Below are 14,193 nucleotides of genomic sequence, written 5' to 3'. Positions count from 1 at the left end.
CCCCCCCCCTAAAAAAAAACCGTAGGCTATAATAGAATCTGTTTTCCGAAAAAGAAAAAAAAATGAGACATACAAAAAGAAACCTCTTATTTAATGGCTATTGGAAATGGTGGAACGAAGGTCGCACTTTACGGTAACAACATGGGCCCGTTACGTTCCAAAACTCATTGTCTCCACCATGTGTGTCTCGAAGACAAGGGCTAACAGAGGCTGCTATATACACTTGTCTATTTTTAGGAACGGCGTCTCCAAGTCGTCGTTGTTGAAAAACTTTTTTTTTTTTCTCAGTTTGTTTGGCGTCGTAGTCGTTCCTTTTTTGTGTGTGTGTGTGTGTGTGTGGAGGGGGTTGACATTCGGTATCATCCATTTCTGCCCCCACAGTGATGGAATAGCGTCGACCGGCGAGCTTCGACTTTGAAGTCATTGCTACTATCATCTACTTTCCTACCGATGCCCTCATGGCTCCCAAAACGAAAGTGTAGGTGTGTGTAGATTGTCAGCGGATCCTCCTCCCAACAACCCCCCTAACTCTGTGAACAGGGGGGGAATGTGTATCAACAACAGTTGACATTGGACTGAAAAAGTCGGAAAAAAACCAAAAAAAACTTGGAGAGTGAAAGAGGCTGAGGGGAGTGATGCGACTTGAGAATTGCAGACCCAACAAGCCACCAGATAGAACAGACGAAAGAAAAAAAGGGAAAAGACGTCAAGTCGTTGATGGATCGGGATGTTTCTACCGGCGAAGCAAACCTCGTCGCACACGATCTATCTTCACTCCTCGTGTCGGTCAACAGAAACGCGCGCACACATACAGAGCGGAAAAAGAAGAAGAGTAAGGAGGTGGAGGGGGGGAGACAGCCCAAAATAAGCCAATGTTGACGGTGTCTGTTGTCTGGCGACAAAATAAAATACGCGAAATTTTTTAACGATCCAAGTTTTAAATTTTCCTGCCTCATTTTGTGGTCTGATTTTAAGGCACTAGTTATTTTTTTTAATTTTTTTTTATGTTTTTTTAGTTTTATTTCAAGTTTCTAGTATTTTTGAATATCGACGGAATTGGCGCGGTATTTTTCCGAAATAACCCGTTTCTGACATCTAGCGAGAAAAAATCAAACCATGTCAAAATGTGCCACCTGTTGTGATGGTAGTTGGTTAGCCTTTAGCCAACAACACACGTATTCTTCGCATTTGCACAGCACAATAAAACTAAAAACAAAGTTGGTGCTCGACACTGTCCCACCGCACGACCCTGATTCCCTGGAACGGTTAATAAGACGGTGGCGACCTACTTGCTCCATCATGAACACCAGTGGAGGAAAAAGCGGTAGGTACAGTTATATAGACAACGACCATCGCCACATCTCGACCTGCTCGACTATAAAGAAATTCAAATCCCCCAGGGTAAATACACGTCCACAAAACTGAAACGAAACTACGTCTGACAGTTCAAGATTCACGCTTGACTCGGTTGAAGCTACTGACCCGAATTCCCTCTACACAGGTTGTGCAAAAAAACATTCAAAATTAGAAAAGTTTGAAAATAAAGTGTTGGTTTTCAATTCAGATGGCAGTCGTCAACATAAGAGACACCAGAGAGTCAGCTGCTGTATCAACTTCCTTGGCATACAGGTACAGATACACATTTCCCACCATTATTCAGTTTTCAGAATTGAAGTTTCTTTTTTTTTATTTGATCAGCCCCCCAACGTGGACATGGACTTCATTTCCCAGACGTTACCTAATTGCAGTGATGGCCTTTTTTGGTTTTTTCAACATCTACTCCCTCCGTGTCAACTTGTCAATTGCAATTGTGGCCATGACTGAAAATCGCACAACCATCCATGCCAATGGAACAATTGGATATGTAAGGTTACACAACCATTTCTACGCTTGCCTTTCAAGTGGTCAATATTCAATTTTGTTTACATAGGATCAAGATTTCCCGTGGAGTTCCAAAGAGCAAGGCCTTTTACTGAGTTCATTCTTCTATGGATACATCACTACCCAGCTTCTAGGGGGCTGGTTGGCCCCAAAAATGGGAGCAGGCAAACTATATGGACTGGGGATTCTCACAACTGCCATATTGACTCTGCTAACTCCATTAATTGCTAACATTGGCCTAGCTCCACTAGTTGCCATTCGCATTTTGGAAGGAATTTTTGAGGTATTACAATCAATTGAGGCCAAGTTTAGGAGGATAAAAATTACCAGCTAATTCACACCCAACCTATCAGGGAGTCACTTTCCCAGCAATGCATGCGCTTTGGAGTCGATGGGCCCCGCCTCTTGAACGGAGTAAACTAGTAACGATCGCCTACTCTGGAAGTTATTTCGGCACTGTGGTTTCTATGGGAGTGTGCGGATTACTTGCTGAACACCTCGGATGGGCATCCATTTTTTACGTTTCGGGTAAATAAAAAATAATAATAATAATAATCAAAACACAACATGTTTAAAAACGCAACATCAAATTGCTCGCCCTATTACAGGTACATTTGCTCTACTATGGTGGGTACTCTGGTTCGTTTTGGTAAAAGAATCTCCCCAAGAAGATCGTTTTATCGATAGATCGGAACTAGATTACATTTCAAATTGCCTAGGCGTGACTGCCAATCAACATGTATGACATCCTTAACGAAGGAAATCTTTGCAATTTTTAAGTGCGTGGCCTTTTTCTCTTTACGCACAGACTCTAAACGTACCATGGAAATCAATTTTAACGTCACTGCCCGTTTGGGCGACTGTTGTTGCGCATTTCGCTGAGAACTGGGGTTTCTATACGCTTTTGACACAGCTTCCAACATTCCTGAGCGGTACTATCTTTTTCACATTAACACGCAAAAGAAATGGTAAATTGCTAATCAGTCAAAACATACATTTTTTTGACAGATACGTCCGACCTTAAACTGGATAAAACAGGATTCCTTGCCGCCATTCCATATTTGGCCATGGCCATAGTTGTTCAATGCGGTGGCCAGTTGGCTGACTGGCTTAGATCAAGATGGCGTGTCGAAACAACAAAAGTTAGTAAAAAATAAATTAATGTCCACATTATGACGACTTGAGAGATTTATGACGTGTCAACTGTTCCATAAATTTCCCAGGTTAGAAAAATCTTTACGTGCGGAGCCTTCGTCGCTCAGACCATCTTTATGCTCGCTACTGCCTACACCCACGCCGTCACTCCCGCAATAATATGCCTAACCGTTGCCGTTGGTTTTGGAGGTTTCGCCTGGTCTGGGTTCAGGTGAGTAAATGCAAAGTTTTTAAAACGTTTTTGGCATCATCATTGTCTCTTTAAAACAATTTTGTGTAGTGTCAACCATCTAGATATTGCGCCTCAATTCGCCTCGTTGATCATGGGCCTATCTAATACCGTGGCAACCGTGCCCGGTATTATTAGCCCCATGATAACTGGCTACATTGTTCAAAACAAGGTAATTTGGTTTTCTGAAACATATGAAACGATAGTCAAGATGCATGAGGGGTAGATGTGAAATTTAACTTTACTAACCAAGTATAAATTGCATGGGATAAGTTAAGCTAAAAAAATTGGAATTGGTCTTTTGGTTAGACGGAAGAAGGGTGGCATGCCGTGTTCATGATAAGTTCCATTATCTATTTATCCGGAGCGAGTTTTTACGGCTTCGGCGCCAGTGGGAAATTACAAAAATGGGCCGACCAATCATCTCGACCCCGCAACCATTTTGCCTCCCATAGCGGCGAGTCCGAAACAACGGCATTCCTCCAGGAAACGGACGGAGAATAAAAAAAAAAAAGGGTTAACGCATTTTTCACAAGACTAACCCAGAAGAACTCAGAGCTTTAGGACATAAAATGCGCATTCGTCATCAAAAAATGTTTTAATTGTTGATCGTCATACTTTGAATGTGATTTTACAGACTTCCAGCGAGTGGCATATTGTGTTCTACATCTCAGCCGCTATTTACATGATTGGTTGCGCATTTTACGCCTTTGCTGCATCGGGAAATCGTCAAACCTGGGCTCAACCTATCGAAGAAAACAATCCAAAAACAGAAAACACTGTGGCACTGGACACGGTCAACTAGATCCCCAAAGTCTAAGGGAAGAAAATCACGCTATTGCCTGGACTTCTGATTCAAATTTACTAAGATAAATGTTGTTGATCTGATATTTATGGATTAAACGTCCGCTCGTTAAAAGAAAGAAATGTTTTCACACTTTTTTGGTGCTTTACATCGTAATTATATTGCTATTTTAAAACGGAAATAGAATATTTTGTCTCTAATTGTAATGCCTTCTGTTCATTTAGCTAGATCAAACTGCTAAACAGGAACATCATTAGGCTTCCATGATGGAAATGGTACCAAGATATGGATGTAGACAAGTAGTTAGAAAGGTGAACATTTTGACAACATGTCCAATCAAACAAAACCCATAAAACAAATTAGGCTGCTGTAGTGTGCAGCAACATTCGACCATGCCCACCCTATCTTAATCCAAGAGTTTACGTAAAAATTAGAAAATGGCAAGTATAACAAGATGTGGATGGACACAAGTAGTTAGAAAGGTGAGCATTTGGACATCGTGCCCAATCAAGCAAAGAGCATACAACAAATTATGCTGCTGCCGTGTGCAGCAAAGGACATCAGAAAATGGCAAGCTTTCAGAATACCAAAAACCAGAGACACCTGAACTTAAACTTCAAATTGTGTGAAAGCCTAATCAGTATTTGAAACATAGTAAATGAATCACCCTACCTTGCAGAATGAAGGGGGTACCATGGGATGAAACTGCACTGCTATGTTCATCACCACGCTGCTCACGTGTTCCTGGGAAGCATGCTCCATACAACCGCCATTGGTATTGAAAATTGTCACATCACATGAAGAATGGAATGGATGAAAGTTAGGTGAAACACTTCTTAAGTTCATTTCTCTTTCACGTGGAAGTATAGCAGTAAAATTTTAGAGAAGATCACGAAAAGTCAACATTTCTCTATCATAGTTAATGAAATAGGCATAGCGAAGCCACGTTTCTAGAAGTTTTACACTCACATAAATGAGAACAAAACCTTTGACGACCTTCACACGTGTGACCCTTTCGCGCCGAGCGCGTCACACGAATAAAGGGATGTGTCATGGGAGGTGCGACATTGCGACTGAAAGTTTTTTCTGTAACAAAATTTAAATATTTTTATTAACGAACGAAGAACAGTCCAGCCAGTAATCTAATTGACGTCATTGAATTAATTAATCAAAATTTTATGTATTAAATATTAAATTTATTAAATCAACAACAAAATACATTTTCAGAGATCAGGCAGCCCAGGCTCCTTCCTGGCAAGAAAAAGCTGGGATGGGTGATCTAAATACGTTGGGGTTGTTTGCCGAGTTAATCAGCACCGGATTGCTAAAGATAAGGAGCAGTTAAACTTGAGATGAAATGATTTTGTTGCAAAACGGTTTGCATATTTAAAAAAAAACAAGACAGTACAACCTTGCCAGCAGGTTTCACTGAAAGATTTCTTCAATAACTGAGTTTATTTTAAAAACCTGCCTTCAGCAAAGACCATGCCCACACAGTTCGCTTCCGTGTCTTCCATTTCGATCCTTCGCCATTGTTTTTTACGTTTTCCATTTTCTTCTGCATTGCAATCCCAAGTATTTGGCGATGAGTTCTTTATGACCCTAAATATTATCTAGCCATGATAGCAAGATTGGTTGTGTTATTGTAATTACTGAAATGGTACCCTTTTCTTTATTTAACAGGACAACAATGGGAGCTAAGAAGTGAGCCACTGGTGTCGCCTTGGAAACCATTACCAAGGTCGGTCAAATATCGGCTTTGCAATAAAGTATGAAATGTATAGCCACTGTGAGAGCCTTTGTTAGTGGAGCAGTACAAAGTGGGAATTAAGCAACATAAGTAATTGAAACCGACAAAACAGAAATGCATATAGTGTTTGTTTAGTTTACTTGAGTTTCTAAAATAACTACACGTGGGGCCATATACAAATGCTATTTGAACTTTGAAACCGAAAATTTTGACATAGACTATCTCTACTAAACCATGTGGAGTCCATAGATGACATGTTAGGGACTGCGTACTAGCAGATTATGGATTCTGATCGAAGATGTGCTTAAATCGTGGACTCGTGAAATGCTTTCGTTATCTTTTTTTTTTTTCTCGATCAGGCCGTACACAATTTGGTTGTTTTCAAAAGCTGACAGCAACTAGGATTGCTGAGATTAAATTTTTATCATCCCATCCTGACTACGGCCGAAGAAAAAACGTTCAGGTGCCAAGTCTTTCTCGTTTGCTTCCTATGAGAAAGGAAAAAACCTGCCAAAGCAATACAAGTAAGCTTATTTTTTTAAATTATTGTACCCCTATCCCTAGATAAAAGTTGTATTGTATTACGTTATATTGAAAGTGCGATGTTTTTTTTATGCAAGCTGCTTTGCATATCAATATGTTTTGATGATCGTCTTATGTGTTTATTGTTGTCTGCCCCTTCGTTATCTTGGCAAGAATGTAGGGTTCGATGTAAATGAAAGAGTCAGCAAAGTTGTCCTAGGTAGGAAATTGATTAAGTCCTGAATAGACAACACAAACTAATCACCCGCAAATCCTATTTTAACTGGGCAATTAACCTAACTGCCACACCCATTGTAACTTCGTGCAGCTTAAGCTAACACACACACACACACAATACGTAAAAAAGTTAGTCACCTGACGGTAATACCTGAAAAATCGAAAGATTGGCTGCACTTCTCATGTAGTCACGATAAAGCCAAAAAAAGATTTCGTTACCTTTCAGGCGTTCGCTTGTCATGTCGTCTGTGAATTTGTACTTTCAGGAAATCCTCTACAATAGAGAGAAGAAATAGACGAGTACTACAGTCAGAGACGAGATAGGAAAGTTAACAGAAAAGATCTCCAGCTTTCTTCCTTTCTCAAGTTTTAGGGCAAAAAACTCGGGTATCGTCATCATCTGTGATTTGGCCCGCTTTGATTTTGGGGATTAAAAACAATTTTGGCCATCTCTCGTATGAATAAAATAACGAGAAAAGCCATGGACTCAACAAAGCAGACAGAGTTATGGAGCTTAACAACGGATGAATCTAAACCATCGTCTGATTTCACCTTCCACGATATTTCTTACAACGTGGGCAAAAGTATTTATTCTCCAGTTTAACTTAACGTTTTTAACCAGCCAATTAAACATGATCGTTTTCTTAGGAAACAATGTTAAAAGGATTTTACAACAAATGAGCGGCACATTCAAATCAGGCCAGCTGACAGCTATTCTAGGACCGTCTGGCGCAGGAAAAACCTCGCTGATGAACATCTTAGCAGGATTAAAGTAATCCAAATAACCAACAAGCCTTGACTGCTACGTATTTTGTAATTAACTGGACCCCGTTTTTGGTAGGACGACTGGAGTTGAAGGTAGAATCGAGGTTGATGGTGTCGAACGGAATTTCAAAACATTCCGGAAACAATCGGCGTACATCACGCAAAAGGACTATCTGCTGAAAGACTTGACCATTGACGAGTACATGACAAGTGCAGCGCATCTAAAGCTGGGCAACAAAGTCTCCGACAGCGAAAAGAAAACAAGAGTAAGATCTCGTTAATTTTGAGATCTCCGATTGCCGTCGAACTGCATCGATTTCCTCCTTTCACTAGGCAGACTTAATCATAAAGACATTAGGACTAGCGAGTAGTGTCACGACACAAATTTCCCGTCTATCTGGTGGCGAACGCAAGCGACTTTCCATCGGACTGGAACTGTTTGACAATCCATCCTTCCTATTTCTGGATGAACCCACAAGGTAAGACGACCATACACGCATAAGCGCATACAAATATTTAAAGAATATCTGCATGCCTCATAAATATTAAATTGTGAAAGCTAAAACTACTTATATGAAAAGCTATTGGTAGTTTATTGTTTTCTTTTTACCTTGTTGTCCTTTGTTTAGCGGATTGGACAGCTCGTCGAGTTTACAGTGTGTTGCATTACTCCGCAAAATTGCTAACAGTGGCCGAACGGTAATCGCATTGATTTCTGGATCATTTTTACTACACCCGAATATATATTTTTTTAAATCCAATTTTAAACTCACCGGTGAAAGGTTGTGGCCACCATTCATCAGCCCAGTTCAAGGCTGTTGGACCATTTTGATCATCTGTACGTCGTTGTTGGTGGGTCGTGCATGTTCCAAGGACCGGTTGAATTTTTAGTGCCTTATCTACAGACATTCAACTTACACTGCCCTAAATATCATAATCCTGCTGATTTCGGTGACGTCTTGTTCCGCTTCGCCCATTCACTAGAATATTATGTTTCCCACCGAAATTTGAATTATTAAACATATACCATACATTTGTATCCTTACATCCAGTAATGGACGTGGCTTCAGGAGAATACGGTGATGTGCTACCCCAATTGGTGTCCGGCATTGAAAATGGTCGTCTCACTTATAGAGGAAGTTTAGCATCTTCACGTTCTACCCGCTCCATCAATTTGGAAGGTAACGCCTTATACAATAAATGTATGAATGGTTGGCTATACCTTACAGGTTCGATTTTGAAATAGGAAACGGATCCTACCAGGTGAATGACGATGAGGGAAAAAAGAAAAACAAACGAAAACGAATAACATACGGCGCTCCGTTTCGCACTCAAGTGAAGGTCTTGCTCGAAAGAACTTGGCGAACAATGTGGAGAGAGAAGGTATACATTCCAATGGATTTCTTTGTCGTCCAATGACATACGTCCTAATTTCATTTACGTAGATGCAGACCCAAACACGTTTCCTTACGCATATCGTGTTCGGCATCTTCATAGGATTGATGTATCAAACAGTGGGAAATGACGCTAGTTACCCGTTTAACGCTGGGTTGCTCGCCTTCAGTCAATTATTCATTATCTTTACAGGCACGATGCCAACCATCGTGACCTGTGAGTTAAAAAAGAAAGTTTTCATTGTGTTAAACGAGGATTAACTGAACTTTTTTTTTTACGCTTGTTTACAAATAGTTCCAATGGAGAGAAACGTGCTGGTTCGCGAGCACTTGAATCACTGGTACAGCCTCAAAGCCTATTACCTTGCCAAACTGATAGTCGACATTCCGTTCCAGATCCTTTTTCCTGCTATATTTTTGGCGATCGTCTATCTGATGACCGGCCAGCCCATGTGCATGATGCGTTTCAGCATGCTTCTGCTGGTGACAATCTGCATGTCACTGGTGGCACAAGGAATTGGACTCGTTTTCGGAGCCGCTTTCGACATCCAGACAGCTTTATTCCTCTCAGCAGTTTTTGCGATTCCGTTGCTTCTTTTCAATGGTTTTTGTTTACGCTTCAACTCCATACCATTCTACCTGAGATGGATGTCTTACGGGAGTTTGTTTCGCCATGGTTTCGAAGGAGCCATGCTGTCCGTCTACGACTACGACCGTCCACCGCTCAACTGTTCCCAACCTTATTGCTATTTTCGCTATCCCCGCAAAATTTTGGAAACCTTTGACATGGACCAGAGCTCATACTACGTATCTATCATTGGCTTGATGATGTACTTTGTCGTAATGAGAATTGCTGGCTATTTTGTTTTGCGTTTCAAGCTAAAAAGCATATCTTAATTTTTACTTTTATTGTGTTTCTACCAATTTGTTTCGTTTTGTCTGACTAATTTATAGCTAAATGTCTTGTGTTGACAATACCTTTACGATGCTCCAGCTATGATGTTCAGGTCGGATGAAGCTATTCAAGGTAAATAGGTACGAAAAACTAAGAAATGATGCAAGATTATTCTGAATTTTAATTCTCGCGACATAATGTACACAAGAAACGACAACCACGTGGTAAATAATAAACAGTTTAAATGCAGCTATTTGTTCGTTTGGGGAATAATCAAGGGGCCAAATATGAATGGCACACCACACTGAGATTGTACAAATGTGAGAAACAAACCAGAAAACCAAGATGGTTTAACGCACGTGCCGAAGCTTGAAACGCAAAACTAAATAGCCGGCCACCCGTATAACGAAGAAATTCGCCATCATGCCAAGTACCGACAAGTAATAGGAACTGTTATTCAAGTTGAATAGTTCTAAAAACTTGATTGGGTATCGAAAATGGCAATAAGAATAAGAGCAAGAGAGAGGCGGACGATCACCACCGTAGAGGGATAGCATAGAACCTTCGAAACTGTAATGAAGAAAACTTAGGTACGTTATCCAGCTTAGGTAAGGCGGAATAGCGTCAAATTTAAACATGAAGCCCGACACCAACAAGAATGGAATGCAGCTGATGGGGGCGAAATAAGAAGCTACTGGGATGTCGAATGCAGCGCCAAAAAACAATCCGATACCTTGCCCTACGAGAGAAATACAAATTGCTATGGTCCACAGCATAAAGAAACGCTCTATGCACAGTGGCTGGTTAGTCATTAAATACACCGGGATCAAATAGACAGTAGGAAAAAATATCTGAAATGGTATATCAGCCAAAGTCTTGGCTAAATAATACGCTTTGAGACTGTACCATCGATTTAAATGCTCTCGAACCAGCACTTTCCTCTCTAAATTAACTGTGTTGATAAGACGAAAAAAACAGGATGAAATGTTCCAAACGTTTGATGTGAATGAATGTTTTGTTCTACTTACATGTAAGAAAAGTCGGCATCATGGCGGCGTATAAAATAAATAGATGATTGAAGAAGAGCATGCCAGCATTATTGTATACGGCATGGGCATCGTCCCCGATCTGCCAATACAATAAGCCAATCAGGATGGCAATGCAAACGTGAAGAGTAAGACGCATCGTAGTCAAGATCTGTTTGAATTTATGATTTAAATGAGATAATTTGATCGGCAACGCTAATTTCAATTAAACAAACATATTGGGATAATATAACAGTTCTCTTACTAAAGCGAAAATTCTGATACCTGTTCTCTCCAAATAGTACGCCAAGTTCTTCGGAGGAGAACAGCGACTTGGGTGTGAAACGGCGCACCGTATGAAAGTTCATTCTTTCCTCTTTTATTTGTCCTCAAATGGCTGTTGATCATGAAGTCTGTTTCACCCACTTCGTCAACTTCAGTGTCTTAAATTGAAAGAGCATGAAGGTCATCATTTAACGGAGATACGTAATTCAAAATAGATTAATTGTGTCATGTCAGTTTACCATGGCTCGTAGATGGTACGCATGAAGTTGATGAGTTATCCTGATAAATACTTCGACCGTTCTCGATCCCGGATATCAAGCGGAATACAACGTCTCCATATTCTCCCGAAGCCACATCGATTGCTATTTTTTTTTTAAAGAAAAAAGGGAGGGATATTTCAATTGTAATAATTTTAAGTTACAAATTTTATGTCACCAGCCCGCACTCGATGAAATTAGAGACCAAAGTAATCACTTACCAAAATCGGCAGGATTATGATGATCCGGACATTGTAAATTCATTGATTGAAGGTAAGGAATCAAAGAATTAACTGGGCCTTGGTACATGCACGATCCACCAGCTACTATATAGAGCTGATCAAACTGGTCCAATAATCGAGTACTTGGTTGGTGAATAGTAGCCACCACCTTAAACGAAGTAACTTATAATTGCCTTGTAAACACTATGGACTTTTTTAAAAAGGGAAGTACCGTGCGGCCGGTCTTGGCGATGTCACGCAGTACAGCCACACATTGCAAACCGGATGAGCTGTCCAGACCACTGTGGGAAAAATCCAATTTCGTGTTATTTACGTCTGAACTTCTCGCAGCTTTAAGTAATCAATTTTGCAAGTTGGTTCGTTACCTGGTTGGTTCATCCAGAAATAAAATGGCTGGGTTGTCAATTAATTCCAACCCGATGGCAAGTCGCTTACATTCACCACCAGATAAGCAAGAAACCCTTGTTGACTGGCTGTTCGTCAATCCTAAGGTATTCATTATCAGCTCGATCTGCCAAAAACCAACGTGAAATGACGAAAATCAAAATAAAGTGGAAAGTTACAGACACTTACAGTTAACTTCTTTTCCTTTTCAGAGACGTCATTCCCTAATTTCAGGTGCGCAGCTGACATCATGTACTCATCCACCGATAAATTAGACATAAGATGATCTTGCTGCGTGATGTATGCCGATTGTTTGCGAAAAGTTTTGAACTTTCGTTCTGCGCCGTTGACGTTGACGCGGCCTTCTATTCCGCTTTTCCTACAGTGCACACGCAGTTTACTCCACCCACTCTGTCTAAATGTGAAACTTGGGTAGGACTAACTTTAATCCAGCTAATATGTTCATTAGGGAAGTTTTCCCGGCACCCGAAGGCCCCATAATGGCTGTCAGCTTGCCCGAGTTGAACGTGCCACTAATTTGCCTCAAAATTTGCTTAGCTGTTTCTCCTGTAAATAAATAATCCAATACCCATTTGCTCCAGTAAACACAACTTGACTAAAAATGCTTTTCATTTTCTATAATTTAGATTATTATAGGCTCAAAAATTGGTTTAGACAACCAATGAAACTAATTTGCCACGACAATTTGCATGTGAACCGTGATTGCCTCATGGCCATTCACATTGGTAAAATCTATTTCCCCCCGGCAGCCGGTGGGCGCTAGTGTCAAAATTGTCTATTTCCCCCCGGCAGCAAAAGGGCCCTGTGCCCTTTGCGAAGCCTGTGCCGCACAGACAGACGAATCAAATGTGTATTTAAAAATTAAAACCTAATCTATATTACTTAAAATCCTAATCAAATGTATTTTAAATATTAAGAAACACAAAGAAATTTGGCTCATAGTTGCAATCTTATGTACTGGGTACTGCTTCATATCGAAATTAAAATATCAAGTGAAATAAAATTAAATAACAAGCAAGCTACTTGTTACATAATTTTATTTTTTACTGGTCGTTTTCTTTTACTTGAAGCAGGGGTAAGTGTTGACTCTGCTTGAAGTTACAACTACTGTATTTTCCCGTAGTGTCCACCTGATTGTGTTCAAGGATTCAGGTGTGCAATAGCTATTTAAACACCAACGCCCCTACTGGCAGGGGGAGAAATAGACAGTTTTGTAACTAGCACCCCCCGGCAGCCGGGGGGAAACAGCACATTTTGACATTAGCGCCCCCCGGCTGCCGGGGGGAAATAGGCGTGACTTTAAACATTTTCTTACCTTTTCCCACAGTGTAGCTTAGGTCGGAGAAAGTTAGGTCAAACGATGAAACCTCTTGGTTTTCTCGAGTTGCTGTCGTCCCTCGATTTCTTTCTCTTAATTTGATGTCGGTATCCATTTTGAATCTGAACAAAAACAGAAACAGAGTTGCACTTTAACACTTTAACAGCTTTGAAACCCGAGTTTAGGCTATTCTTAATAGTCACGATTGCCGTTTGCTAAATTGGAGGTCAACCAATTCGGTGGAGGGGCGGATGTATCTGTTACGTACCGTTGCTTACACAAAGGCCCTCGTAAATGTAAAATGGGTGGCTGTAGACAGGAGCCCTTAGTTTCAGATCATGGCACTATGTCCAAATTGAATAGTTTGCATCAACGACTGCAACTATTGACCGTTCAGATGGCGAAGGACTACTACAGCAACTGACGAAGCAGACAAAAAACTTGCCTTACCTTTTTCAAAGTAATCCGCTTGGCGCTGCGATCACCGGTGGTTTTGCAGCCTACAATGTTTGTTTACTTTTTTACTTCGAGACCTTGTGATCGGTCTACAATGACCAGTTTCACCCTGTTTGGCAAATGTGTAATGTTTAAACTCTTCTACCTTTTGTTTCAGTAAATGACACAGTGTTGGCAGAATAGCCAATTAAATTCGTGCAAAAAGATCCAGCAAAGTCAAGTTCTAACACAATGTTTATCCTGTCCTTCTTCGTCGTAGTCTAAACTTAACCAAGCACAACTGTTTTTGCCAATACAATTTCTGGTAGTACAAACTAAGCGATTTCCGCAATACGAAAAAGAAACTGCATCGATCTACACTCACCAATAGACAAACGATTTCAATCTAGGTTTTATGGAGGAGAAAGTTACCAAGTCCTTCCCTTTGCCATATGCTTCACGCTAAAGAACTGCATCCGGGATGCGCAGTCGCTAACCGATTTTTTGGTAGGACAAAGGAGACGACGCATGCGCAGTCGGCTGGGTCTGGCCATGGTTGGAGTGGGTGGGCCATGGTTGCAAGTGAAAGGAAT

The 14,193-nt window shown here is 40.7% G+C and overlaps 3 protein-coding genes across 10 annotated transcripts; 2 read left to right on the top strand and 1 right to left on the bottom strand.

The window, feature by feature from the left end:
- The first annotated feature begins 1,138 nt into the window (after positions 1-1,138).
- LOC116933375 (sialin) lies at positions 1,139-4,270 on the top strand. 5 transcript variants are annotated; one of them, XM_045173326.1, is made up of 13 exons: positions 1,139-1,324; positions 1,401-1,501; positions 1,565-1,629; positions 1,699-1,864; positions 1,931-2,164; positions 2,235-2,409; positions 2,490-2,620; positions 2,690-2,813; positions 2,890-3,023; positions 3,105-3,247; positions 3,317-3,437; positions 3,575-3,781; positions 3,903-4,029. In XM_045173326.1, the coding sequence occupies exons 3-12, from the start codon at positions 1,565-1,567 to the stop codon at positions 3,767-3,769; spliced, it is 1,488 nt and encodes a 495-aa protein (XP_045029261.1). In that variant the 5' UTR covers positions 1,139-1,324; positions 1,401-1,501; the 3' UTR covers positions 3,770-3,781; positions 3,903-4,029. The 5 variants fall into 5 exon arrangements, with proteins under 5 accessions (XP_045029261.1, XP_045029260.1, XP_045029262.1 ...); XM_045173325.1 differs by having other exon boundaries at positions 3,575-4,029; XM_045173327.1 differs by having other exon boundaries at positions 1,139-1,328; positions 3,575-4,029.
- A 1,135-nt stretch (positions 4,271-5,405) lies between these two features.
- Positions 5,406-9,882, top strand: LOC116924032 (ATP-binding cassette sub-family G member 1). 3 transcript variants are annotated; one of them, XM_045173430.1, is made up of 12 exons: positions 5,406-5,645; positions 5,754-6,344; positions 6,846-7,163; positions 7,228-7,351; positions 7,421-7,610; positions 7,678-7,823; positions 7,974-8,043; positions 8,127-8,295; positions 8,397-8,525; positions 8,591-8,727; positions 8,790-8,955; positions 9,034-9,882. In XM_045173430.1, the coding sequence occupies exons 3-12, from the start codon at positions 7,037-7,039 to the stop codon at positions 9,633-9,635; spliced, it is 1,860 nt and encodes a 619-aa protein (XP_045029365.1). In that variant the 5' UTR covers positions 5,406-5,645; positions 5,754-6,344; positions 6,846-7,036; the 3' UTR covers positions 9,636-9,882. The 3 variants fall into 3 exon arrangements, with proteins under 3 accessions (XP_045029365.1, XP_032786476.2, XP_045029364.1); XM_032930585.2 differs by having other exon boundaries at positions 5,406-6,344; positions 6,947-7,163; XM_045173429.1 differs by having other exon boundaries at positions 5,406-6,344.
- LOC116924031 (ATP-binding cassette sub-family G member 1) lies at positions 9,797-14,113 on the bottom strand. Of its 2 annotated transcripts, none has more exons than XM_045173427.1 (12): positions 13,986-14,113; positions 13,616-13,730; positions 13,163-13,287; positions 12,270-12,393; positions 12,016-12,205; positions 11,808-11,953; positions 11,654-11,723; positions 11,422-11,590; positions 11,183-11,305; positions 10,944-11,101; positions 10,662-10,830; positions 9,797-10,585 (listed from the first exon to the last, which is right to left on the bottom strand). In XM_045173427.1, exons 3-12 carry the CDS (start codon positions 13,278-13,280, stop codon positions 9,984-9,986), a joined length of 1,869 nt encoding a protein of 622 aa, XP_045029362.1. In that variant the 5' UTR covers positions 13,281-13,287; positions 13,616-13,730; positions 13,986-14,113; the 3' UTR covers positions 9,797-9,983. The 2 variants fall into 2 exon arrangements, with proteins under 2 accessions (XP_045029362.1, XP_045029363.1); XM_045173428.1 differs by having other exon boundaries at positions 9,797-10,372.
- Between the last annotated feature and the right edge of the window lie 80 nt (positions 14,114-14,193).

Source organism: Daphnia magna, linkage group LG5 (assembly GCF_020631705.1).
Source record: "Daphnia magna isolate NIES linkage group LG5, ASM2063170v1.1, whole genome shotgun sequence".
Taxonomy (NCBI): domain Eukaryota; kingdom Metazoa; phylum Arthropoda; class Branchiopoda; order Diplostraca; family Daphniidae; genus Daphnia; species Daphnia magna.
This window is presented reverse-complemented; position numbering and strand designations above follow the sequence as displayed.

What these genes read in the sequence shown, in the direction of transcription:
- LOC116933375 (XM_045173328.1), top strand. Translation starts at nt 1,565, where the DNA reads ATGGCAGTCGTCAACATAAGAGACACCAGAGAGTCAGCTGCTGTATCA. An exon ending in TCAACTTCCTTGGCATACAG is followed by an intron (nt 1,630 to 1,698) that starts GTACAGATACAC and finishes TTATTTGATCAG; the next exon opens with CCCCCCAACGTGGACATGGA. An exon ending in TTTTGGAAGGAATTTTTGAG is followed by an intron (nt 2,165 to 2,234) that starts GTATTACAATCA and finishes CCAACCTATCAG; the next exon opens with GGAGTCACTTTCCCAGCAAT.
- LOC116924032 (XM_045173430.1), top strand. Translation starts at nt 7,037, where the DNA reads ATGAATAAAATAACGAGAAAAGCCATGGACTCAACAAAGCAGACAGAG. An exon ending in ACAGCGAAAAGAAAACAAGA is followed by an intron (nt 7,611 to 7,677) that starts GTAAGATCTCGT and finishes TCCTTTCACTAG; the next exon opens with GCAGACTTAATCATAAAGAC. An exon ending in TTTCTGGATGAACCCACAAG is followed by an intron (nt 7,824 to 7,973) that starts GTAAGACGACCA and finishes TCCTTTGTTTAG; the next exon opens with CGGATTGGACAGCTCGTCGA.
- LOC116924031 (XM_045173427.1), bottom strand. Translation starts at nt 13,280, where the DNA reads ATGGATACCGACATCAAATTAAGAGAAAGAAATCGAGGGACGACAGCA. An exon ending in AAGCTACACTGTGGGAAAAG is followed by an intron (nt 12,394 to 13,162) that starts GTAAGAAAATGT and finishes ATTTATTTACAG; the next exon opens with GAGAAACAGCTAAGCAAATT. An exon ending in TCATAATCCTGCCGATTTTG is followed by an intron (nt 11,306 to 11,421) that starts GTAAGTGATTAC and finishes AAAAAAAAATAG; the next exon opens with CAATCGATGTGGCTTCGGGA.